This window comes from Alligator mississippiensis, chromosome 11 (assembly GCF_030867095.1).
Source record: "Alligator mississippiensis isolate rAllMis1 chromosome 11, rAllMis1, whole genome shotgun sequence".
NCBI lineage: Eukaryota > Metazoa > Chordata > Crocodylia > Alligatoridae > Alligator > Alligator mississippiensis.
The window spans coordinates 43457654-43483917 of record NC_081834.1 but is presented as its reverse complement, the minus strand read 5'-3'; the positions used below and the strand labels follow the sequence as shown (position 1 = coordinate 43483917).

At 50.0% G+C, this 26264-nt stretch overlaps 1 protein-coding gene and 1 non-coding gene across 3 annotated transcripts in view; both read left to right on the top strand.

The window, feature by feature from the left end:
• The first annotated feature begins 6627 nt into the window (after positions 1–6627).
• Positions 6628–6720, top strand: TRNAI-UAU (transfer RNA isoleucine (anticodon UAU)). Its single transcript is given in 2 exon segments — positions 6628–6665; positions 6685–6720. It is a non-coding gene; the product is annotated as a tRNA-Ile (tRNA).
• Positions 6721–10750: 4030 nt separating this feature from the next.
• Positions 10751–26264, top strand: part of CD276 (CD276 molecule) — a 59513-nt gene continuing 43999 nt past the window's right edge. The window contains exon 1 of one of the 2 annotated variants that reach the window (XM_014604478.3): positions 10751–11226. Coding sequence is in view for 1 of the 2 variants with exons in the window: in XM_019499337.2 (XP_019354882.2) it covers positions 12427–12441 (15 nt within the window). In the remaining variant the exon portion in view is untranslated. Of the gene's footprint in view, positions 11227–12411; positions 12442–26264 lie in introns of those variants that run through there. The other variant, XM_019499337.2, reaches the window with a different exon arrangement.

Here is a 26264-nt window from a genome sequence, read left to right as displayed (position 1 = left end):
CATATATCGTCCCTCCCTTAGCAGCCAGCAGAGAGGATGGGACCAGTGGAAAGCAGCTCTGATTTATGTTAGGGGATCGGTACATCCAGGATCAAAGCCACACAAAGGCAGGTTTTTGGCCGCAGCTGAGGATCTGAAGCAATAAAATTACAGTATCAGTGATTGCTCACCAATAATCACTTGTAGCCACCTCTGATGTGAAACACAACAGCCATTTAGTTCCAGAAAAAATTGTACAAGTTCTCAAGGAATAAGAGAAATATAATGTTCCTGTGTGTCTTAAGCTCCATACTGATGGCAATTTGTGGAGATTCTCCTCTGGCTGACTTGCTAATGCCTATCTTTTGGAGCCCAAGGCTTGTCCCTGTTGCTGCCATGAAATCTCAAGTGTCCATAAAGTGAAATGCCAAGCAGCCGTGTATTTACTGCAAGTGATCTCTGCCAATGTTTACACTTACTTGGCTTGGTAGGAGGAAATTCCGGAGGAAGCCAGCGTCCAAGCCCTCCGAGCACAGGTACGTCTGCAGTCTTCTGGCAACTCCCCCAGAGCCGGTGAAGGGACCATGAACCATGCCATGTCTTCACACATGTTCGCCAGCTGCTGAGAGGTGGAGCAATTCTTGTGGAGTGAATGGTTCTGCTGCTCCAGGTGGCCTCTGAGTGTGCAGCATCTATAGTGTAGACAGGCTTAAACCTTGTCTGTACTAGCCCTGCTGTTGAATGAAAGAGAAAAGGGAGAAACCATAGGAGCCGCCGATGTAAGCACAAGCAGGCCTAAGAAGCAGAAAGCTGACCCCTAGCCCAACTTTTTTCATGGTGCTTGCTATCTGCAAGTTGCTGCTGAAGCCCTGTCAGCATGATCAGGGCTTGCCAAGACACATTGACACATCCCTTCCAGGTTTCATTTGCCTCCTTGATCAAATATTGGATGAGTGCAAAATTAAACTTGCAAATTGCAGCCTTTTCTTTCCCTTTCTATATTTTTCAGTGACGGCTTCATTATTATGCACATCTGTTATGCACATACCTTAGATGGCTCAGTTTTTGAGGAGGAAGAATTAGCTAGAAATAATTGTTTGGGCCAAGAGCACCCAGTGTTTAAATTTCTCTGCTGTAGTCTTTTCATTATTAATTAAGAGTAACCTTGGAAATATCTAATTAAAAAATTTGATGGAGCTACTATGACAAAATCTGCTTCAAGTATGTTATCTGGGTTTTTTTTTTGATTTGCGCATTTAAAAAAGTCAGCTTGGATACGGACTGCTACTTATTCACAGCTGACTGAACACAAAAGACACCACATGAGGTGGATTCAGAAAAAAAATCTTATGTGCAAACCATGAGGTTTGATCATATTGAATGCCACTGGAATAGCCAGTGAAGAGAAGCTGTCAATACTCTCTGCTGCCTGGAAGCTGTTTGGGGCAGGGAGCATCTTTCTGCTCTATGTTGGTACAGCCTCATACAATCCGTCTTTGACTGGCGGTTCTACATGCTACGGCAATACAAATAACATTTTCTGTTAGCCTCTTGCAGCATTGTGATGACTCACATTGTCGCTTCTCTTGGGTGGAGGAAAAATGGACAGTGACTGACAGTTACTAATTAAAATCAAACTCTACCAATTTTAATCAGCCAAAAGACCTGACCTCTTCTATAAGTCCTTCCAAGGGCGCACTATTTGTGGTTCTCTGCAATCAGCTGTACGTGGGAACATCTCTGTATCTCTTGGGATCAGCATAATAAGGCAAAGAGAGGTTGCTGCTACCATTCTCAAGATTGGCCAGTGCGTCTGGGAATGGCCCAGGAATCTGGGTGCTCAACTTGAGACATATTGAGCATGTCTACACGTTCATTAATGCACAGTAGTGACTGTGATTAAGTTTAGTACTTGCTTAATGAAGTACTAAGTAAATGCGCACTAACTAGAGTTACTGTTCAGTAGAACCAGCAAACACCTTTTTGGTGATGCTACTGTGCAGTAGCTTAATAATACTGTGCAGTACCATATTAGCACTATCCATGTTGCGATGTGCTACTGTGCAGTGTTATTAGGCTACTGCACATTAAGCGTCTCATGTAGATGTGTCCAGTGAGTATGTCTGCATGGCAGAAGGCAGTGCTACCTGAGTTAGTTGTGAAGGAGCTAGCTTGGGTACTGGAAACAGCAGTCATATTCGTGCAAAGCTTCAGCTGGGTTAATAACTTCCAGTTTCTCAAGAATGATCAAAATATAAACAATTATGAATTAGAACGTCTTCCTCCAAAGCATGAGATCTTCAAAATAGTCAATCTCAGGATATTTTTATTTGCCTCATAGGCTTTGGGTTCCTCATATTCAGCTGTTGCCGTTTTTCTCTAACCACGAAGATAAGACACTTCCTTTATTTTATTTTAAGCAAAAGACAAATGTATTGCTTAGCGTGGCAGGTACCTTTGGTGCCTGCCACTTTAAGAGGTTTGAGCAGGCTATGGAGCAGTTGGCAGGTTGGGTGTGGCCTAACGAGGCGGTCACATGACTGCAAGAGGGCTCCTGCATTGGAGGATGGGGTTGGGCAGCCACTATATAAACCCAGGCCCTCAGAGCTGAGCTGGCAGTTGCTGCAGGAGTAACATTGTCAGCTGGAGTTGCTGCTCCCACAACACCTGGAGGTCAGGGTAGGGGCTGTGGGGATGGAGGAGGTTCCTGGTCCTGGGATGTTGTAGCAAAACCCCCAGTTTTCTTTTTTTTAAATTTAAAAATGCATTCCCTCCCCTTTCCCAATCATTTCCACCTTTTTCTCTCCCTCTCTATTCCCTATAGATAAGTATAAGTGAGCTAAGACATAGGATAAGCTTCAGCATTTTATTTTGGTAGCAAGTTGTATTTGTTTTGTTTTTTGTCCTTCTTTATATTGTATAATTCTTATGTTTATATTGATTTTTACTGTTCTATATTACTGTTTTACTGGTATTATATGATTTAGGCCTACATATGTAAGTTAGCATAAGTCATGTCAAGTTTCCATTTTGTTTGTTAAGTCTCTATCTTGTCTCCAGGCCCCCTTGTGTAACTTATGACTCACACCTACCCCTCCTATGTAACTTGGTTCCTGAATGAATGGGGATGAATGAGGGTACTTGAGAGACAATGGCAGTAGATCTAAAAATAGCTCCCTCTGAATGACCGAACCATCAACACCAATACCGGGACCAACGATCCAGCCATTGGAACCACCCTCAGCATTCAAGAAACAAAAGATGAGGCAACCCACCATTGTGCCAAGACTGCACATGCTTAGTCAGAATACCTGGAGCCCTCTGGAACAGGACTGACCTTGCCTGGACAGGCCCTCCCCATAGAAGATCATAGGTAGTCTGCCCCATAAAAGGGGTAGTGAAGATGTCCTTGGGATGCCCTCCCCATCTGGACCAGCATCATGCCACACCACCTATCCACCCAGAGGCCCTGCTAGTGACCCCCCTCTGGACAACACTTGCTGGACAAAGACACCTTTCCAGCCTGGATAGGTAGCTATCACCCCCTATCCCCTCTTCAACCAAGGACTTGGACTCTGCTTCTCTTCCCTAGCTGGACTTCCCTAGCTGGACTTCCCTAACTGATAACTTCATGGGGCTGTGTGGTGTGTTGTCTGTTTAATAAAACTGTTATTTGGACCCCTGAGGTGGGTTTTGCTTTACTACGGTTCGGCCCTGCTCCAATCTCTGCTCCTCGCCCTTCTAACTTCTGTTTCATTTCTCCCTCTCCTGCTTCTGGATCACCACCACCTCCAACACCTGTCCTGAGCTCCTCTCTGCTTGCAAACCCCATTTCTTTGCTGCTGTCTTATCCCCTTTGCCTTTTCTCCGGATCGCAGACACTGTTATTGCCTTGTCCCTACTGCCTCTTCCCCTGAGCTCCCAGGTTTCTGCCTCAGTTTCTTTCCTGGCTGTCTCCTTTTTGCCACCACTTATCTGTCCTCCCCCCCCAATATCTCAGCTGTCTGCCTCAGTTTCTAGCCCCAAGCTCCCAGGTTTCTACCTCTCTCTCTTTCCTGGCTGTCTCCTCCTTGCCACCAGGCTTTTCCCCTTGCGCCAGTGACCTTGAGTAACCCTGAGGCCTCTCGATCTTAAGTAAACCCAAGCCTCAGTTCCTCAGCTAGCTTCCCTATAGTCCATCAGTTCTAATCCTGGTTCTGGCAACTTTCACTCCCTACACTTCAACTCTCTCTCTGTGTCTCTCCTTAATCTTCCCCCAAGTATCCCAGGTACCCCAAGCAAACACATACATACCGTACCATCCAAGTTAGGAACTTACCTGTGTGTATGTATAGGTGGGTTGTACATGTGGGAACTGGTGTATGTGTGTGTGTGTGTATATATATATATATATACACAATTATTGTTATTGTGTGCATGATATACGATTTAGTGATTTGTGTATGTGTACTGAGTGTGTGAGTATGGACAATTGATTTTTGTCTAACTTTTGGGGTGTATAATGTATGTGCTTGAATTGGTGATAGGTATGCATGTGCCTAGGCTGGTTTGGATGTGTACATGCCTGAGTGGGTCGTGTGTGTGTGTGTGTGTGTGTGTGTGTGTGTGTGTGTATGTACCTAATTGATTTGTGTTTGTATATGTGTAATTGTCACACCCTCCTGTCTAACAGTGCAATATTGAGATCCCGAGAGTTAGCTTGACCCCACAGGGCAACAATGTGACCTAAAACTACACCCTGCTGGGGCTGGATGGTGTGGTGGGGCTGCCTGTAGTGGGATGGTCTCCAGGAATTGTCACACCAGTGTCTCCACAGTGAAAGGTGAGGATGGGGGTGCTGGAAAGCCTCAGCCCCCATGACCTGGTGGGTTACCCCATAGAGGGGACAGGCAAGGGGTTCAGGCATGTAATCAGGCCTGAGACCCAAGGGGTGTAAGGCCCAACAGCCCTGGTGAGGAGGTGTGTGAGAGTAGGCTGTGCAGAGTATGGTCTGTATGCAGGGGCCCAAAGAACTGTGCATATGCCAGCCTAAGTAAAAAGGCAGCTGTGTCTGGAGGGGCCTGAGAAGGTAGATCCGTATGGGAGTATGAGGGTGAGTGGCTCAGTACCTACCAAAAGTAACCTCGCTGGTCCATGCTGGGGCCAGAACCAGACTGGTAGAAAGGCCAGGGTGCCCACTGCAAGGGATGGCCAGGGCTAGAGGCAAGGAGTCCTGACTGGCTTAGAAGCAAAGTCAGGGCCAGTGAGGCCAAAGATCCCAGAGCGGGCCACAGCCACAAGGGAAAAAGGGCTTGGGGAGTTCTGCCATCCAGAATGAGGGTAGAGTAGACTGTCTGAGGAAGAGGCATCCAGGTGGGGTCTGAACATCAGGCGGGCATAGAGTGAGGCCCATTGTGAGGCCAGAACCATATAGTGATGACATCTGCCAGGCATGGGACACAGTGTAGGGATGGTGTGGAGCTGTGTATTATGCCCTTAGCATTGGGCAGTGAATGAGCAGCCTCCTGCCTTATGAACAACTACTCATCGGTTACATCAAAGGCAAGGCAGGTGGGTGGATGACCCTAGACAGGTGGGTGGGCCAATGATTAGACCGGCCACAAGACACACCTAGTCATCTGAATCCAGGAGCTGGGTCTTTAAGGAAAAAACAACAAATAGCATGAGACTTACAATAATAATGCAAGAGCTGGCAATACCGAATGAGCCTATCACCTGTCAGCCACGCTGGAAAACAGGTTAAAAACAAGAAGCCATTTCTCTTGGGAAAATATATTTGATACACAGACACACATCTGCATCTGCAGCAAGCTTCCCTGAGGAAAAACACCATACACACAAACTTTTTTGACAGAAATACACCACCTCCATATGTTCCCACCTCCATTATAAAGTGCTCCAACTTCAACCAACCTCCACTTACTCTTTTTTACTTTCTCCCTTGCTATCTGCCCCTCCCTTTCCTTCCTTCTATCATCTCTCCTGTCTTAGTCCTTCTTCTCTTCCCTTCTCTGTTTGATCTCTCTCTGTCCCTACCCTCCATTCACACTGTATGACCAGACCCTTTTGTACCTCTCAGCCTTCTCTGGGGGCAGAGTATTGTGGCTGCATGTACATTCATGCACAGAACAGATTACTCATGGCTACAGCTGAAAGGGAACATTGTGTGTTTGTGTGTGTCTGTCACTGGGGGGGGAGGAATATGTCCCCACTCCTCTCACGTTGTAGAGCACATCCAGATGAGCACAGACATGTGGTATATTGCACTGCAGACCTGTTTGTGGTGCCACACATCGCACATGAAGGCATTTCTATGCTGCTACTTTGCAGCATGGGGGTTTTTTTTACCTTGGGACCATAGATGGTAGAAGGCCAGGGCTAATGGGGCTCAACCCACCAAAACAAGGGGCAGCAGTGGCAGTGCAGAGGGCTGCGGGGCAGCCCAGGCACAGGCTCCGGGTGGCTGAAGTTGGGGGGGAGGAGAAGGGTGCACGCAGTCACAGACATACAGCCACAGCCTGCAGCATCCTGGCTGCGTGCAGAGCGCTGCCCACCACAGCAGGTAAGCCTGTTGTGGGGGGACAGATAGAGGCCCCCACAGTGAGTGAGGGAGTAGGGCACTGGCAGGGACAGTTGTGTAATAGATCAGCTCCAGTGGTGCAATGGGTTAGCATGTGGTACTTATAAGGCAGTACTGAGAAAGTGATGCCAAGGTTGTGAGTTCAAGCCTCACCTGGAGCATTTGACTTTTTACAAGAAATAATGGCCACAAGCTAGCAGAGAGCAGATTTAGATTGGACATTAGGAGGAACTTCTTCACAGTTCGAGTGGCCAAGGTCTGGAATGGGCTCCCAAGGGAGGTGGTGCTCTCCCCTACCCTGGGGGTCTTCAAGAGGAGGTTAGATAACCATCTAGCTGGGGTCATCTAGACCCAGCACTCTTTCCTGCCTATGCAGCGGGTCGGACTCGATGATCTATTGAGGTCCCTTCCGACCCTAACATGTATGAATCTATGACAAGGGCTGTGATGAACAGCGCCCTAGGGCTAGGGTGGGTCGTGGGGCGCTCAGAGCCCAGGCGACTTGTTCAAGTCTGTGCTCCACTTCCCGCCTACTCTCCTCTACTCTTGGAGTTCCACGAATAGGTCTGAGACCTGCGATTTTAGGTCATCCTGGCCCACATCTGACCATAACCTGCCCCACCAAGTCCTACATCAGAACTAGGTCAGGATGAAACCCATTTCTGAAGGCCTAGAGAGCTGAAACAAAGAAGCTCATGCACCTGCTGCAGGGATCCCATAGGATTTTTCTTCCACCAGCTGATCCACATCATCTACCACATAAACAAGGGTAGGGAGGGGGGTAGGGTACAAAGAAGGAGGAGTTTTCACTCCTGTGCCTCTTGCATCATGTGGGTTTTTTTTGTTGTTTTCCACTGTAGACAATGCTTCATCTCCCTTGAGGGATGGGTCTCCCCCTGCCCAGAACCTGGGCCTGGAGAGCAGACAAACTCCTTTCTTAGGCATTCCTAGCCCTGACTGCTCCTGTCAAGCTCTGAGGCTTGGGCCATTTTCCTGGTTTATGATGCAGTGCAGCCCCATCGTGAAGTGTGTCCAGTTTCCTGTTATTCAATGCAGTTGAACTCATGAAGCCTATGACCCCCCTCCTTGCAAATGGTTTCTGCTCTGAGTGTGTTTTCAATAGGCCTTGATCTCTTATCCTTGTAAGCAGAGCTAGTGGTGGCTGCACAGATCCCTACATTTTGGGGGTCCCACTCTGTCAGCTCTTACAACCTCTTTTTATTGTGATTCCCAAATCCTTTCTAACCTCCCCACAAAATTGTGTACTTTGCTACCATCCTCTGCTTCACTGTATCAGAGCGCAGCCCAGCCACTGACTGCTGGATTCCCCCAGCCCCTTGTGAGCGATGGGAAGGGTAGAATAGTATCAGGAGCCAAAATGTGCAGGCAGGGCATGGAGTGGGGGCCTGAGTTGGTCATGGTCCTGTGGTGAGTGAGTGCCAGAGGTGAAGTGAAAATCGGGCTCCCAGCCTTTGTCCTCCACAATGGGTGTGTCTACACATGCAATAATATGTGAGCAGTTTAATCTTGAGTAAACTACTCAAGACTAAACTCTCCCAGGCATGTGTCTGTATGTGCAGGGACACAGGAGCAGATTTGCTGCTCTGAGCAGCAGGCTGCTCTCACCCGCTTTGGCCCCAGCATGGGCCCCTGCAGCAGCCAGTGGGGGCTCAAAGCCTAGGATGATCAGATCCCTAAAGTGTAAAAACAGACCATCGGTTTAACCGTGGGCTGGCAGGACAGTTGTTTCCCGGCAAGGCTTAGGCTATGTACACACATTGAAATAATCTGGGAGAATTTTCCCAGGTTTGCTTTTGTGGGGAAAAAACAAACAAAAAATCTTACTCAGAGCCATGTGTACAGGCATTCAAATGCTGGGGCCCTGAAGGGTGGACAGCTTGCAGGGCTGACACTGTGCAGCCAGGGGAAGGTCCTGTGCACGTCTCAGTATGCTCTGCAGGCTTCCTTAGTCTGCCTGGCAACAAATGATAGCAGATGATAGCAGCACAGAGGGTAGCCCTGACTGGCTAACCCAGACTACCCATGGTCAGCCTGTGCTTTTAGCACATACAAACATTCACTCTCCCAGGAGAAACTCTCCTGGAAGTGATTTAACCGTGGTTGTGCCCAGGTTATTTTTCACCTGTAATGACCATTTTTACTCTGGGAGAAAAAGCCCAGAGTATAAGGGTGTTTTGGTATGTGGTGCTGAGCGCTTAAATTAGCAAGATGCACTAATTAAAAGGCTTGCTAATTAGCGACTCTTCTGTGTCAGGTGTATCAGTATCCCCACACTAAAAATGGCAGTGGGGTGCTTTGAACTAAAGCTTATTGAATGTGTTTTAGTTTGAAGTGCCTCACTGCCACTTTTTCAGCATAGGGACACTGATATACGTGATGCAGAAGGCTGCCTAAGTGTGTTGATTTCTGTGCTCCAGCAGACTCAATTGATCAAGTCTGCTCCCACATGCTGGATTTCCAGCGCATCAGAGAAGGCTCCTCGCACTAAATATTGTACACTTGTGGTTTCTCATGGGAAAGCAGTGACTCTCCCAGGAGAAACTGAATGTCTGTACAAGGCCTTAGATGGCAATTAAGTTGAATTAGCCACAATTGTTCCATGGCCCAGTCACAGGGACATCATGTGGGACAATGGGTTTGTCCCTCTAAATCTGGAGTTTGCTGCCAAAGTGCTCAAATCCAAATCAACCTGGGTGTGTGCTTTTAGGTTAATTTTGCTTTTAGCCACAGCTTGACGAGAATCTCACTTGAATTAGCCCCTGATTGTCTCGGGGGCAAAAAGTGTCATGTCATAGGATTCTTCACAGGTCTTCACCTGCACGATGGCTGAAAGGGGCCTCAGGGCTATGGTTGATCACAGGATGAACACAAACCACCACTATGGCCCTGTAGTCAACAAGGCTAATAGTGTACTGGGATGTATTAGCTCAGGGGTAGGCAAAATGTGGCCTGGGGGCTGGATGTGGCCCGCCAGGTCATTCTATACAGCCCGTGGGGCCCCTAAAAAATTTAGAAAATTAATATTAATGTGCCCTGGGCTGCCTGCCATGTGGCCCTTGATGGCTTGCTGAAACTCAGTAAGTGGCCCTCCGCCCAAAATAATTGCCTGCCCCTGAATTAGCTGATGTGCTCTGCGCAGGGCTAGGGAAGTGATACTTCCTCTCTACTCGGTGTTGGTGAGACCCCAGCTGGCGTACTGTGTCCAGCTCTGGGTGACACACTTCAAAAAAGATGTGGAGAATCTTGAAAGGGTCCAGAGAAGGGCCACAAGAATGATTAAGGGCCTGGAGGACAACCCTTACGAGGAAAGGCTAAGGGATCTGGGAGTGTTCAGCCTGGGGGAGAGAAGACTGAGGGGGACTTGGTGGCCATCTATAAGTATGTAAGGGGGGAATATCGGGAGCTGGGAGAAAAACTGTCCACTAGGTCGCCCCAGGGGAAGACAAGGAGCAACGGCCATAAGCTGTTAGAGGATGGTTTCAGGTTGGATGTGAAGAACTTCTTTACCCTAAGGGTGACCACAATCTGGAATAACTTCCCAAGGAGGTGGTGCAGTGCCCGACTGTGGAAGACTTCAGGAGGAGACCGGGCAGACACCTTGCTGGGATCATTTGATCTCGGCAATATTCGTGCCCAGAGCAGGGGGACTGGACTCGATGATCTTTCGAGGTCCCTTCCAGCCCTTAATTTCTGAGAGTCTATGAAGGGGAACAACTGCTTGTGCCTCTGTAGGATCCCAGAATAAAAGGCAGGAGAAAACCCACATCTGAGTTTAGCCCCAGGCTGCTGCAGAGGCTGCAGGTTGGGAGGTGGAGAGTGGAGGGCACAGGGTGGCCCTACCTGCACCTTGGTAGCCACCTCTCTCAGAGCGTGAAGACTGATGAGGAGATCCAGCACAGGATCTGGTGCCAAGTGCCTCCTTTGAGAAACTGCTTTGGCATGTCTTTATTCCTTGCCATCTCGGGAAAGACACCGAGGTCCAGGTCTGCAAAGCAGTCCTCCTGCCCGCCCGCTCTCCTCCACGGCTGTGAAACGCGGGTGACCTCCCCTGTCATCCCACGAGCCGGGAGCGGTATCACCAACGACACCCCGCCCGTGTCAAGTGGGGAGCTGGCCGCACCCCGCCCCGCCCCGCCCCGCTCGCGGGGCCGACACTGCGCGCGGGTGCCCGGCCCGCTGCGCCCCAGACCAGGGCTCTGCCCCGCTCGGCCGCGGCCTGACACCCGGGGCACGCCTCAAGGAAACGGGGGCGGAGTGGGCGCCCCCTGGTGCAGCCCCAACGCAGCGGCCCCTGGGGGCGAAGCCTCGTGCCCTGGGGGAAGGGGACTGGGGACCCCGGCCCGGCCCGGCCCGGCCGGGGGGGCTGCAGCATGGAGCCGCCCCCGCAGCCCCGGCGGAGCTCCCCCTTCCCCGGCCGCGCCGGGCATCCCGCAGGAAGGCGGCGCAGCCAATCCGGGCCGGGCGGCGCGGCCCCGGGGGCGCCATGAGATCACTCCCCACAAAGGCAGCGCCGCCCGCCACCGCCACCGCCTTTCCCCTACCCTGCCCTGCCCTGCCCTCCCCGGCCGGGCCGCACCGCACCGCACCGCACCGGGCCCGCGCAGCTGCCCAGAGCGGGGCGCGAGCGGGAGCGGCCGAGCCCGCGGGTGAGTTGCTGGCGCGGCCTTTGTGTGCGCGGGGCCGGCGGGCGGGCGGCGCGGGCAGCTCGGAGCCGGCGGCGGCCACGGCCACGTGTGCGGGGCGGGCGGGCGGGAGCGGGTCCCGGGCCCGCGGGGGTGGGCGGGACTGGGGCGGGCTCCTAAACCACTTAGGCGGGGGGGGGGCACGCACTCCACTTAGATTGGGGGGTTCCTAAACCACTTAGGCAGGGGCACTTAGTTGGGGGGGAGGGGGTCTTAAACGATTGGGGAGCTTAAGCCACGTAAGGGGGGAGGGTGTCCAGGCTGTAGCCGTGTTGGGGAGGCTTCTCAGCCACTTAGAGGACGCTCCTAAATCACGGCAGTGACTCCAAAGCAGAAGGCTCTGCAGGCCGGGGCAGGCGTTCGTATTCCTTGACTGTCTGTGCGCTTCTCTGGCCCCCAGCGCACCAGCTGCAGAGTGTGCGCCCCCGGGGGGCGTGGGGCCAGTCCACCATTGCTTAACTTCACTGTTTGGGCCGAGATTCGACTCTCCCGGGAGTTTCTGTGCAGCATGGTTGCCTGGGGAGGGAAAAGGCTGGGGGAGGATCCCACCAATTTCTTCCTGCAGAAGACAGAGATGTGTTTAGAGTCCTGCTGGTTTCCCAATGCGTCCGAGCGCAGGGTCTCGGGCCAGCCCAGGCTGGGTGGGTGCTGGCAGTGCCCGAGGCTGCTTGCCATGGCTCTGGCATTGCCGTGCTGGAAGGAGCGGGCTTGCTGCTCGTTCTTGGCCCATGCCCAGGGTAGGCGGATGGCCAGCCTGAGGGAGGTTCCTGAGGTGCTGGCAGGAGAGGAGGCACCGCCAGGGAGTTTCTGTCCAGGGCTGGCAGTACATCACACGCTGATGAGGACCTGGTCTTGAGAAGAGCCCATAACTCATATTGGTCTGTTGTGCTCAGCCCTATCTGGTTTCTACCCTTACAAAGCTGCTGGGCTCCTCCAATTTTTCCACCTCCCAATACTGTTCAGTCCGGTCGGAGAGATTTTCCTGGGCTCCTGCCCCTGGAGCATGAAGTCAGCTGCAGGCTCAGTTTCCTAGGACAGGGTTGCTGGTGGCTGCTGTGAAGGGGCTCAGTTGCATTGGGGCATCTTTCATACCAAACCGGCTAGAAGCTGTGGCTGCCTGGGAAACTCTGCTGCTGGGAGGGGCAGTCTCTGGCTTTGTTCAGGATGCAGCTCGGCGCGGTAAGCACCAGGTCTATTCCCCTGTAGGGTTCCTGGAAGCTGGCTCCTCTCAAGTGCAGTGCATGTGATTATGATGCTGGGAAACACTGACTACGCTGCTGCCTGGGAAGCAGAACTTGTAAGGCTGCTGATACATGGCATTGGTTGAGGAGCATTGTTCTGGGCACAGGCCGGGTTGGACGTCTTGGAAGCTGGAAAATTGACCCCAGAAAAACCCATGTATTCTGAGGCAGAACAAAAATTCTTGCCTAGGGTTCCCATGGGTTAAGATTATTCATCAGCGTGCTTGCTGGCCTCAGCATTTTGGGAGAATGGATGGGGAGTGGACATGTTCCAACCATTTCCTTTGTGTCCAGAGTGACACACAGAGCCTGGGGGACTGAGTCAGATTAAACAGCTGAGCTGAATTTTTATCTAGAATTTAGGCTGAATGTGATATTAAAAAATGTTAACTTCAAAGTTACGTTTCCGTTTCAGGGTCCTACCTGCTCGTTACAGATAACCACAAAGCGTATGCTATGCTGTGTTGCTTTTCAGCTGTAAATTAGCCTCTGCTACCGTGAGTACTACCCAGTCTAGTTTAGGTATCTCATGATTGCATTCTAGATATCTCCCAAGACTCCTGTTAGTGAAAAAAATCAGAGGGGAAAACAGTTGAGGTTAGTGATACTCAGCCTTCAGCCCAGGGTCTAAAGCTGGCCATGGGGCCATGTCACCTAGCCCATGGGGTTCCCCACAAGTCTGGAAATTTGCCAGTGGTGTAGGGGTAGCATTAATTACCCTGGCTCTGGAAGCTGCAGCAATTAATGTTGCCACCACTCCCCTGCTGCCAAATTTCCAAACCTATAGGAAGCCCCATGGGCTACAGGTGGGGCTGGGCCAGTATGCGGAGTTGCTCCAGCCCGATCCAGCATATGGGAATGGGCTGGTGTGTGGGTCTACTCCACAGCTGGATCCAGTGTGTGGGTCTGCTCCACAGCTGGATCTAGTGGTGCCAGCTCCATGCTGGATCTGGCCTATGAACTGCCACTGCCTATGGGATCTGGTCTGTGGACCAGCCCCAAACCTCTCATCCAGCCTGTGAGGTACCACCCTCCAGTTCCAAAGGAGAGAATGGCACAGCATGATGAGTGGCGATGGTCTCGGGGTCACGCCAGGGACTTGGGAATCATTTACAAGACAACAAAATCCCCTTATCACATCTGCCAAGGTATAGGTACTGCTGAATAGGATAGCTTTAAAAAAATCTAGTTTCTGATACTTTGACAACTGAAAAGATCAAAGTGGACAGTGGCTATTTAAATGGCTTTTCTCTATTCCTGCCAGTAGTTCTGAGATGCGAAGGGGAAGTATAGAAAGGGCTCTGGAGAAGCTTTTCTGCATGCATTTCTGGCTCCATTGGAACAGTTTTCTATAAAAAGGAAAAAGGTTGGGTAGGGGATCTCTGAGCCACCAGAGGTTTGTTTGTCACTTGGCCAGTATTGGTGTCTGTTTCCGGCAGGAAAACTAGAGAGAATATAACTTCCTGCATCTTGCTGCCTTGTGCCACAGCAGGAGGAAATAAGAATGTGAGGGAAGGAGACAGAGCGGGAGGTTGATCCTGGAGGGAGCCAGCTGCTTACCAAGGTCATATTTTGGGAAGGAAGGGAGGCCAAGCCGGATGCAAAAGGAAGCTAGCATCTCAGGATGGCTGTTTATGAAACATGTGCGGGCTGTGTTTCATTGATTGGAGGCTTTGGTAGTCCACAGCACCCCATGGACACTTAACTAATGAATCGTACCCTGTCCTTAATGTGCAGACCCTTAAATAACGAAGCACTTTGGTTTCTTTAATTGCTTCGGCAGTTTGTGTGTTTTCAGAGCCGACTGGCCACAGAGAGCATTCTCCAAGGCCCATCCAGCACGTGAATCTTGCAGGCATAGCCCCCTGGGCCCGACTTTCCCCTCCTCTCCTCCTCCCACACTCCATAGACAAGATCAGAGAGGGCATTATTTACCCGGCCAGGATTTCAGGCGCAAAAGTCAATCCCTGCCTGTGGTTTTGGCAAGAGGCAGCCAGATGACACCATGATTTTTTTTCTCCCCCACCTCAATGAGTTTCAAACACAGATGCTTCATTCAGAGCCAAGATGCATAGAAGGGCTGATAGTTGTTTGGAATAACAGTGCAGGAGATTGCTTCACCAGTTTATTAAACACTGGCATGTCTCTGGTGATTGAAACAATGAAGAGAGAATGGAGCCTCTTCCATAGGGACGTGGGGGAAGGATCAAAGAGCTCAGGTGCTAAGGGCCTAGGGGAAAAGACATTGGGCTCCAAGCATCAGGTGTGATAGAACTTGACTCTCCAGATACACATGATCAGCTCAGACTTTCCAAGGCTGGAAGCTTTCAGCTGAGACAAAAACTCTCAGGGGGGATTAGGTTGAATTATTAGTGGCCTCTGGCATGCTGGATAGGCACAGGGGCTGTTTCTTCCAGTTGGAAACAGAGCCTTTTTAAGTACGCTGCAGCATGGGAGCTACACCAGGTTCAGGAGAGTGCAGTGTGCCTCAGGGTCTTGGTCTCTTCCCGCCCTTCTCAGGGACTCAGCACCCAGAGACAGAAGAAAACATACCCTGCCTTTTCAGTTGTGCTATAGCTCTTTCCTGTATGTGGCCTCTGGGCATCCGTGTTCAGGCTGGGTGCTACTTGGCCTTCAGGAGCTCAAAGTCCTTTCAATAAAAAAGTTTTGCTCTTGTGTCCTTAGCCTAAATCTGCCTACTGTCCTCTCAATATGCTGTGGTACCTCAATTCTCCATCTGTAAAATGGGAATAATCTTCCTTCTCGACCTTCATGGCCAGGGATGTTGTGAAGAGAAATGCATTAAAGACTATGTGGTGCTCCGATATTGTGATGGTGGGTGAACTAGGTTCCCAAAGTGCTGGGAAAATAGTAAGGGAGGATTCATCAAAGGACAGGAATGAAATCACAGGCAAGGAGGGGAGGTGTCACAAAGGTGTTAACTTAATAAATCCTTCTTTAAATGCCATATTTAATTTATTTAGCTCAAGTGGCACATTGCACAGTTGCACAAGGATATACCACGCTGCACTTCAAGACAGACACGGGCAAATTGAAAATATTCCACTAGGGAGCAATGGAAATGATTAGAGGTCTAGAAAACTTGACATATGAAGACTATTGGAAGGACTGGGATTATACAGTTGGGGAAGAGGAGACTGAAGGGGATTTGGTAACAGTCTTCAAATACAAAAAGGGTTGTTAGAAAGAGGATGGTGATTGACTGTTTTCTGTGTCTGCTGGGGAAAGGGCTAGACATAATGGATGTAAAATGCACCAAGGATCTCTTGAATGTATTTTAACAACTACAGCCTGTCCCTGCTGTGGCTGGAAATTAGCATTGCCCTAGTCCCCCTGCAGAACAGGTTAGAAGAACACTTTTCTAGGGTGGTTTAGACATGAGAGATCCTGCCTTAAGCAGGCAGTTGGGCTAGATGACTTCTGAGGTCACTTCCAGCCTTTTTTTCCCCCCCTATGATTTTTACACAACAAGCCTATTGTCAATGAAATGGTTATTCCCAGGCCTCAGACTCTGAGCAGAAGGATAATTTGCTGTAGTTCATCCCTCCCAGCAGCAACAAACAAACCTGATGTCCCAATTCTCTGTTGAAGAGATGCCTGCTTTATATATAGTTGCCTCTCCCTGCATTCCCTGCCCTCCGAGCCCACATGCAGCTAAAATCAAAAAGAGACTCCGCTGGACCCGTATCCTCGCTCAGGAATACAGCCTACTTTGCTATAGTTTGGAGGCAAGCTCTTTCCTGCCAACATTTCTTTTGCTGTTCAGTGGAGGGTTTATGTTGGAAATGAATAGAAAATTCTTTCCAAGAGTTGGATCTTTTAGATAATGACAGAGGAACTATCCAATCTAGAACAAATACTGAGCTTTCATCTGACAGACTTGATTTACTGATAGCCCCAGTTTTTGGAGACAAGTGACTATGAGAAAACCTCAGCGTTCATGTATTTCTTTAACAAGTAGCTTCATGGTTGTGGAGAAAAGCCTGGACATGTGAACCAAGCATACATACCTTAAAGCAGGGGTGAGCAATTATTTTGGCTAGTGGGCCACTTAATGAGTTTTGGTGAGCTGTCGAGGGCTGCACACACAAAATCTTCAGAAGATATTTTAACAAATTATAGATAAAAAACAAGTCATATACTAAAAAAATCAAACAACTGCTATAACATTTCATTAAAAAAAATAATTTTTGGCTTGATTTATGTTTTTTTGAGCAGTGTATATAGAGGCAATTGCATAATAGCTCAAAATAAAGTCTTACTCTTGTATATGGTGTGTAGGGTGGGTGGAAAGAGGGTGGGAGGGGCACCTGCAGGTGGCTACTCATTGCACCGGGTGGGCGAGTGGGTGGAAGGTGGCTGGAGCTGGAGCCGTGCACGCTTTGGCAGGAGCCGCCTGGCTGCAGCTTCCCCTGCCGCCTGGCTGGGCATGTGGTGTCCAGCATGCATCCCCATGGCTTCCCTCTGCTATCTGCTCCCTGGAGCGGCACAGAAGGAAGAGGAGCCATTGGAGGCAGGGGGAGGTGAGCAGTACCCAGGTGTTCATGGGAGCAGCCTGCCAGGAAGCTGCAAGTGCTGGCCAGGGCTGGGGTGGTGGCCATTGGTAGGTGCAGGTGGGAGTGTGGCATGAGCCTGCAGGCCATATTTTTCCCACCCCTGCCTTAAAGGCTCAAAATCCAAGACACAAAGAAATCAAATTCCACATTGATTATTTTCTTAAGCCTTGTGATTTTTTTGGACAATTAGGGTTGTCTCCTTATGTCCCCTGCAAAAAAAGGGCCTACATTCCTGAACCATAAATAAGTAGCGTATTACAGATTACCTGGTGGCTGCAGTCTACTTCCTAGTGGCCAAATGTCTTCTTCATGAGCCACCACCACAGCAAGCGCTGGCTGTTCCCTCGTTCAGAGTCTTAGCAGAGATGCCGGTGACTGCAGTGGCATTGGACACTGAACTCCCCTTTCAGCCTAACTTTGGTCTTTTTAGATGTATACTCTATTGGTGACCAGAGGCCTTCAGTTTCCAGAGTTGTTGCTTTGGACAACAAATGCATGAACCACTCAGGATTTCATCCATGTAAGATCAAATATAGCAAAGCAGCAGTTCCCAAACTCTGACAAATTGCACACAACCAATTTAAAACGACACAACCTTAAGTACCACTAGCAAATTTTTGTCATATAAAGTAATTATAATAAATCTGTTAACACCTACCACTGACAGATTGTCTGCATACCAGTGGTGGTACACGTACCACACATTGGGAACTGCTGTAGTAAAGGAAGCAGTTGTTTCCATACTCCCTGTGTTGGCAGGAGTGGTTGGACAAGGTGCACTTCCACAGGAAAAATGTCTTTGCGGGATGACTCACCTGCAAGGAACAGAACGTGGCTGGTGGTTGCTCATGGTATCTCCAGTCAAGTGGTGCCACCAGTTCTGCAGGTCACCTCCTGCCGCTTCTGCCTCCAGCCAGGTGACTAGAATTTATCGTAGTTCCATAATGCTCTAATACAACGTCATAATGTCATGGTTTTGCCTCCAGAGTCACAATGAAGCACCCTCCTTCTCTGTAGAGGGCATCTGTGACTTGATTGCCTATGAACACACTACGCGCATTGGCAGGGTGAGGGGAAGCAGAATCTTCAGTGCCAAGACCCCAGGCCTCTGCTGTCCTTCAGGACTTCCTAGGTTGGTTCACTATCAGCTATGGCAGTGGTTCTCAACCTTTTTTGTACCAGGACCCATTTGTAAACAACAATGGTAAGTCCCAAACCAATGCCCCTCACTCTCAACCCACTACCCCCCACCATCAGCCCCCCAATGTGTGTGGCTTAGGTGTGTGGGCATGGGGGCGTGGGGCACGGGGGCCCCCAAGCATCTCCTTGCAAGTTGGACCTCTGCCAGCCTGCAAGGGAAAAGCCACTGTTTTCCACATTTTTCTACTTTCCATTTTTAAAGCTTGATCCATTTTTAAAGTTTGTCTGTGACTCTTTCATATTTCTTGTGACTCACTTTTGGGTCACGACCCAAGGGTTGAGAAACACTGAGCTATGACATCTGTATCCCTACTGCCATCGTTTATTGCAATATAGCATTGCAAGTGGAATGTGAATTCCCATGGACCTCTTACGATATAGGGAAAACTTGTTTATAGGGAGTGTGTGGCACACTAGGTTTCTGCATGCAGTTATAGCTCTTACTTGCGGCTGGTTTAGCGACACTTGCCGGTTAGTCACAGCTTATGGAGTTCTTTGATCATCTGAGGGGGCAGAGGCTGGTAATTCACATTCCTCAGGGTATACGTTGGATGCCAGCAGGTTCTCTGCACGGGATGGGTATCTTTAAACGTGGTGTTACACCATTTCAACATGGTGTGTTACTTTCACAGAGGGTGGAGTCCTCTCCTGAAAGGGAGATAGATGCCCTGCTCCTTTATGAAAAACTGAATTTGTGCGGTGTTCTGGTGAGTGGTGCATGGAAATTAGTGATTTATGTTGTTGCATGTGGCTTACGTTTAATAATTGCCACATGCTCTGTATAAAGTGCGTTAACTGAGATTTTAAATTGTTTGCATATGTTTTGCAAAGTGACTTATTGGACAACTTATGGGGGGCAGATTTTGATAGCTTTACTCTTGTTGTATAAATTCTTGCTCATCAAAAAAGCTCTATAAAAATGGGATTTGCTCAGTTAATACAACTGAGCGAGGTTGACACCCAGAGGCTGCAGTTGCAGCTGATCTTGAGGAAGCCCCATCTAACCCAGCTCCGAGGTCCTAGATATCTGGATCACCATGGTAGGACTGACAGTCTGGAGAACTGTTCCTAAGTACAGATGAATGGAGGAAAGGCATTTCTGACCACTCGCACCCCATGGGACTGGGAAAAAGTGGATTTCTTGTGTTGTGTCTTGCACTCCAGAAGGATTCCTTATATCATCTCTGCACTTGCCCCATTTGCTTTCATCAGTCAGCTAGCATCAGCTAACCCTAGTTTGGGCTGATGCTCAGTCAGCTGGCTCCTAGTTGGACACTGGGAAAGCAAAGCCCAAGGTGAAGGAGAATGAGTCATAGAACTTGGGGGTCACCCGTCAGCTCACCTATTTGTTGAGCAGGAAGGACAACAGTATACAGCCTGACAAAACCTGGTGAGAGGGAACACTTTGGGTGGTTCAGCCATTTCATCCCTCAGATGAGCAGGATAAGTTCTTGAGCTGAGTTTTCAGAGCTGTGTTGGAGAGTGAGGAGGCAATGTAGTGGTGTTGGGCAAATTGGAGGATGTGACCAGTGCCAAAGCTTTGCGTTTTTCCATTTACTGTGGTGTCTGTAAATACAAGACCGGTGGTTCTGTACTGTCTGTGTAATGCTTTTGAAAATGTTATGAGGGCTCTGGAAAGATGAAGAGCCCAGCCAGATATGCAGCAAAGCACCGAAGAATCTGACAGAGCTCCTATTGCTAAAGCATAGGGGAAAAACTCACTTCTGTTGGAGAGGATGGACATTTTTCTATGGCACTGGTGAAAGACGCCAGCTGGCATCTGAAGTCCTCTCTTTATCCGCAGAGCAGGTACAGCATCAGTGCAGACTTTCACACGTGCTTCCCACCTTTCAGTCGGCCAAGAACTTGTGAAGGGAACTACTCTTTCACACTGTTAGCTTGTGGCACTCCTTGCCAAGATCCTAGAGGCAGCAGCACTTGAAAAAAGGCTTGGGCATTTCTCAGCATGACAGATCTAAAATAATTAATGCTGGCAGGAAAGCAAAGGGCTTGCTAAATTTTGCTTTGGGGCATGAGCCCTCTATCGGAGGTAAAGGATAAGGTCATTGTGTGGCTACCCACAGGTTTCTTCCCCTGCAGCAGCTACTTTTGGACTGGGCAAACCAGAGTCTTAGTCACTGTAACAGCTCCTGTGTTCCTGCAGCCTGGAGGGACCACATCTGGGAAGAACAAGGGAATTTCATCCCGATGCCTGTTCAGTTTTTAGGTCTTTCTGAAACTGATTTCCAGGTCAGACTGTGATGCTTTTTTTCCCCCAGCAGTTGAGACCCACCAAATCATTCATTATCTTTCTACACTATGTTGGTGATCTAGCGGGACAAGGTTTCCTTTCCTAGTATACAACTTCCGTGCCTTTGATCTCTCTTCAGAAGGCATGGCTGGGATTGGAGGTAGACTAGGACTCATTCCATGGGTGACTGGTGCCTCCCAAGTCTGAGGGGGGGCCTCCCCCAGCAGCCAGCCAGCAATTGGGGTGGGGGCGGGGTTTGCCAGTGGCCAGCTGGCAACTGGGAGGGAGGGGTCCCCCAGCAGCCGGTCGCCAAGTGCACCTGTGGCATGCCACCAACACAGCCAATTTTAGGGGGGGCACTAGCACTCTCCGTGCCCCCCTACCAGCTGGAGCTCTTGCTGTCACTGTCAGGGGGGCATGTCCTCCCCCAGCCCCTCCTACATGTTGCCTATGACTCATTCCCTGGGTATTTAAATTGATTTCAGCTTTGATGTGCCTGGTTTTCCCCTCCCAGATCTTGTGGCTTCATACCCAACACTGTCCCAAGTGGCCATTGGTTCTGTATGCCCCATTGAAAACACTGGCACCCACTTTTGAGAAAGCACTGAGCACCCACCGCTGCCTACAGAGATCATTCTCTTCCGCGGAGTGCAGTAGAGAGCCAGGAAACTCCATAAGCCTGGTTTTATAGAGAATTCCCAAATAACTGCTCCTGCAGATGGGAGGGCTTGGAAGCTGCAGGTCCAAAAGGATGTAGCCTCCTAAGGTAGAGGGGAATCCTGCTTCAATGGCTGCTCTTCCTTGCTGCTCTGCCTCTCCCTCTTCTTCTGGCACCATGGAGAAATGCTGCTATCCATAGGGCTGCCACCCACAGGGTTGATCCTCTGTGGTAGCAATCAATGGGCCCAGCTGGATTCATAAATTGTAAGGATAGGGAGACCACTGTGGTCATCTAGGCTGACCTCTGCTATAACACATGCTATAGAGTCTCCTTGAATTATTGCTTGTTTTGTCCAGCGCCTTATATTTTGGAGGACCATCCAATCCTACATTTAAAATCACTTCAATTGGCATTAATTCCTACTGAGTCACATGCAAGGGAGTTAGAAATTGTACTCTGGGCAGTGACTGACTCCTGCCATTTTGCTTTGCTCCAAAGGAACAGATGGGGAAACTGAGGCAGAGAGCAGAACAAAGATTTGTCCAAAGCAGTGGAAGAACTGAGGCTAGAGCCCAGGTTTCCTGATTCCTAGCCTGATGTTTGAGCCACCAGCCATGCTGCTATCCCTGTGGGGTCACTCCAGTTCTCACAGATTTCACAGACACTAGGGCTGGAACGGACCTTGGAAGATCATTGAGTCCAGCCCCCTGCCCAAGGGGCGGGAAGTCAGTTGGGGTCATAGGATCCCAGCAAGATTAGCATCCAAATTTCTCTTGAAGGCGTTCAATGTAGGTGCATGAACCACCTCCAGCAGCAGGCTATTCCAGACCTTGGGGGCTCGGACAGTAAAGAAATTCTTCCTTATGTCCAGCTTGAAATGGTCTTGTAGGAGTTTATAACTGTTCGACCTTGTCATCCCTTGGGGCACATAGCCAAAGCGAATGCCCCTGTCAGTGAAAATTCTTGCTAAATGGAACAGTTTCAAGTGCAAATCCACCTAGAAGTAACTCACATTTTCCTAGTCTCAAGGCAAGCAGAGGCTGAGCATAATGAGGGGTGCCCTGTCACCCTCTCTCACTTTCTTCCTGCCTCCTGGACTGGTGGAGGGGAAGGAGTTGGCTCCTTTTTGGCCAGATTTAGAAAAAAGATGTGCTCATCCAGTGTCAGGGAAGTGGTGAAAAACCCCACCACCAACCTATTCCTGGCCAGCCTCGTGCTCCAAAGAAAGAAAAGGAAGGGGGAGGAGAGAGTCTGTGTCATCTCTGCTCTTCTCCCAGTGACCAGAATTGCTGCATAAGCGTTCGCAAGATAGGACAGTTGTGGCTTGTGAGGCAATGTGATGCAGTGGGTGGGATGGTGGAAACGGTGTCTGAGGAGCAGGATTCCCCCACCCTACTGCCTGGGCACTGAGGGCAGTGTGATTCCCTCCCCTATCACACAGCCACAGGCTCCCCAGGTCCCCATGGGCTGCACTGCCCTACCCTCCAACAGGGGCAAGAAGCGGTCTGTAGGTGGGAAGGGGAGCCCAGAGACTCCTGCAGCAGCAGCCATGGGAGATACAGCCCACAAGCCTCCAGTTGGACAACCCTGGTCTGAGGGGGGATCTTGGACAAGTCCCTCCCTCTTTGCCATGTCTCAGTTTCCCCCATAGTAAAGTGGGGGTAAGGATACTTTGTAGGGCACTTGAGGGGGCAAGCACTTTGGGAGGGCCATGGAGCAGTATTGCTTTGCTTTCCATCTCTGAGCAAGCCCACGGGAGATTTAAAAATAGATGTAGAAAATCATGGCGTGCAGGCTGCTGTGTGAAATGGCAGTGTGGGCGGGAGGGTCACTCCGCTACCTGGGGGTAGTAACGGGGAATCGCTGCAGATTGTCAGTGAAAAGCGGGGGAGGCTTAGAGCTGACGTCCTAGCATGGAAAGAGAATTTGCAGCCTCGTATTTAAAGTAAGCCTGTGCTGGGGCATCCCCCGAGCAGGAGCTGAAGTCCTGTAGCATCGCTGTGGTGCCTGAAGTGCATTGGGTCAGTGCTGCGGAATATCCTTTATAAAGTTGTGTGACTTGGGGCCAGCCCCTTCCCCTCACTGCCCTTCTTGGACTTTGCTTGCCCTGTGCATGTAGACTGTGCACTCTGTGGCAAGGACTTTCTCACCTTACAGGCCTCTGTGCATGCGAGAGAGACTTATCACCCTCTGCAGAGACTGGGAGTCTTTTTGCCATCATCTCGTGCATGCCGCTGTGTCCAAACTGCAGATATTTGTGCCTTTTTCCCCTGCTGTTCATTGTTTTAGTCCCTCATGTGTTGTCTGCCAACTTGGCCACTACATGAACAGCACCTGGAGCAATGGGACCGTGATCTGACACTAGAGCTTCCAGGTGCTTCCATAATGCTGTGATGCCAGAAGGTATTAATGACTACTATTGAAGGTGGCTTTGATCTATAGTCAGTCATGGACATTATTACAATAGATGCACTCTGGATCCAGACTAAATGAAAGGAGCAAGTAAGATCCATTTGGAAGTGAAATAGCTGGAAGCGATGGGGGTTACCACCCAAAGTAATGGACAGTGGGAAGTCCTGAGTTTGGAAAGAATAAGTCGGCTTCTGTAATAGGAAGGACGTCAGGGTCGCCATGCTCTCCCCTGCCGCCTCCTTCACCATGCCAAGTGGCCGTCTTGCACCCTCCGATTTTTGCCCGCCACGTCTTTGATGTTATATCTTTTTACAGGGAGGCTACCTTCTGTCCTCTTGGCCACGGTTCTCCTGTCATGGGTGTCCCATGCACCCAAGCCTTATGTGGCTCCTACCACCCCCATACCACGCCCCAAGCCTCACAGATGTAATGGACGTTGTTCTGTCCCTCTCTCCATCTTCACACCCTCTATGGCACTCGGGCTTTCCAGTCCTGAGTCTCTCTCTTTCTGTGCCCTTCTCTCAGGGCGGCACTATTGAGAAGGCCCCCGGTCTCGGGCTCACCACAAGGCTGCCCCCTTTCTCTAGGGCTCACCATGCCTGCACTGGGGCTGCTCAACAATGCCCCCTTCTCCGGGCTGCTCAACTGCCCCTCTATGGGGCTGGGGTCTATGTACCCCATATGTAGCACCCTCACTGGCGCTGGGGTCCCCACACTATTGCAAGTCCCCTATGAGGCCTCCTCCATCCCCTAATAGCCTCACCCAAACCACCGGTGTAACCAATAGCAAACACAAACAACAACATAAACACGAGCCCCTGGGCTACAACGCAAACTTAAGCCTCCAGCCAAACTGCACTCAGGCCTACTGGGGTTCTCTATTCCACCGCAGTGACCAGCACAACTCTAGCATCTCAGCTTGGCTTCTCTTTTCTGGCAAGGAGCTCCTTCTATCTTAGCTGCTGCTAGGAAACTACTACCGGCCTCCTGCCTGTGGTTTATATAGGAGCCAGGCCCTGCCCCTTCTTGTCAACTGGCTAGGCAGGTGCGGATCATTAGCTCCCTTCACCTGAGGAGTCTTCCTGGCTCTCTCAGGAGCAGACACCTTAGTGCCCTGCTACAGCTTCCATGGGCCTGATTGCAGACAGAAGGTCTGAGGCATGGGTTGGCTGTAGCTGTTGTGTGAGCCAGGAAAGAGCAACTGAAGAGCAAAGAGAAGAGCCAATGGAAAGCCAGATAAACAGTTATGAGCAAGGCCTTAAAAGTGAGAAAAGTCCTTAGGATGCAAGGCTGGCTGGAAAGACAGGTTCAGAAATTGTGAAGCAAGGAACCTGCCTGCTGTTGTTTGTTCTTACCAAGTTCAGGGAATCAGGACTTTGTGCCCATTCTCTGGAAGTAATTAGGATTGCACCAAGGAATATACCTAAGTCACATTGTCTATTCCTCCTAATGGAAATGAGGCCTTGAGGCCCCAAATATTGGCCAGCCAAATACTGGGAAAAAAGTACAACCAAAACCAAAAAGCCCCTTGATCTGATGCCAATGTTATCCTTGGCTCGGTAAAGGATGGACACTCCCTGTTTGCTATGAGTTATAGTGAATGGTGGGGAGGGAGCTCTGTTGGATTAGGTTCAAGGTGGACCCTCCACATGAAGCTGGGGTGCAGGGTTTTAGCTGAGCTGCCAAGTCTAGGTACTGCAGCAACCAAGGCTGTACTGCAGCCCAGCCCATCTCCGTCTCCTCTTGCCTGTGGGCTATGCATACCTGGCATTGCTTTGCAGCAGGCTGCTTCCTTGTCCTGGGGGTGACTGACTGTGGTTAGCAGCAGACTCCTTTGTTTGAAGGCTGGGTGAGTGAGGGCATGAGTGGGCCCAGAGAACATGTGCTGGCTGGCTGCAGGCAGAAAACAGTGATTAAACCAGCAGGATGGTAGGGGAAAGAGAAAAGCCTTGGGGCAGGAGAGAGGAACTGCCGTGAATTGAAAACATAGCACATTAATATTAAATATAAATACGTGTATTTATAAATAGCCAACTCCTAGGGTGGCAAAAATAGGAATGAAGCCATAGGGGCTGTAATTAGACTGCTGGAAGGGAAATGTCAGTGCACAGCATGTGGTGGCATGCGCAGCGCTTGGTTCTGGCTGCCTGCAAACCTCTTTGCAAATAGTCACTGCTCCTGGGCTGTGGGGAAAGACAGTGGTTCCTGGATAGAGGGAGCAGAGAGACCCAGGGCTTTGCAGGGACTTGGTAAGACCAACTTGGGTGCAACCTGGGTGCACTTGTTCCCAGTGTGCTGTGCTCCAGCTGGTAGACCAGTGATTCTCAACAAGGATGACACTAGATTCTTTGAAGGGTGCTGCAGGAAATGTAGGAATATAAGCAGATAAGAGCAGGCTCAGGCTCTCCTGCCTGGTTGTTCTTCTTCCCCTCATCCCACTGCCCGGCACCTCTGCAAGGAGGTAAGCACTGTAATAAATAAAGTAGTTCTTGAAACGGAGTGCCGCTTAATTCACAAATGTTATGGGGAGTAGCTTTGACTCTAAGGAGGGGGGTGCCTGAAGTCTAAAAAGGTTGAGAACCACTGCTGTAGACTGCCCTCTCTCTAGGATACTGGGGCACTTGTTGGACAAAGTGAAAAGCCCTCCACTGCAGGAATTC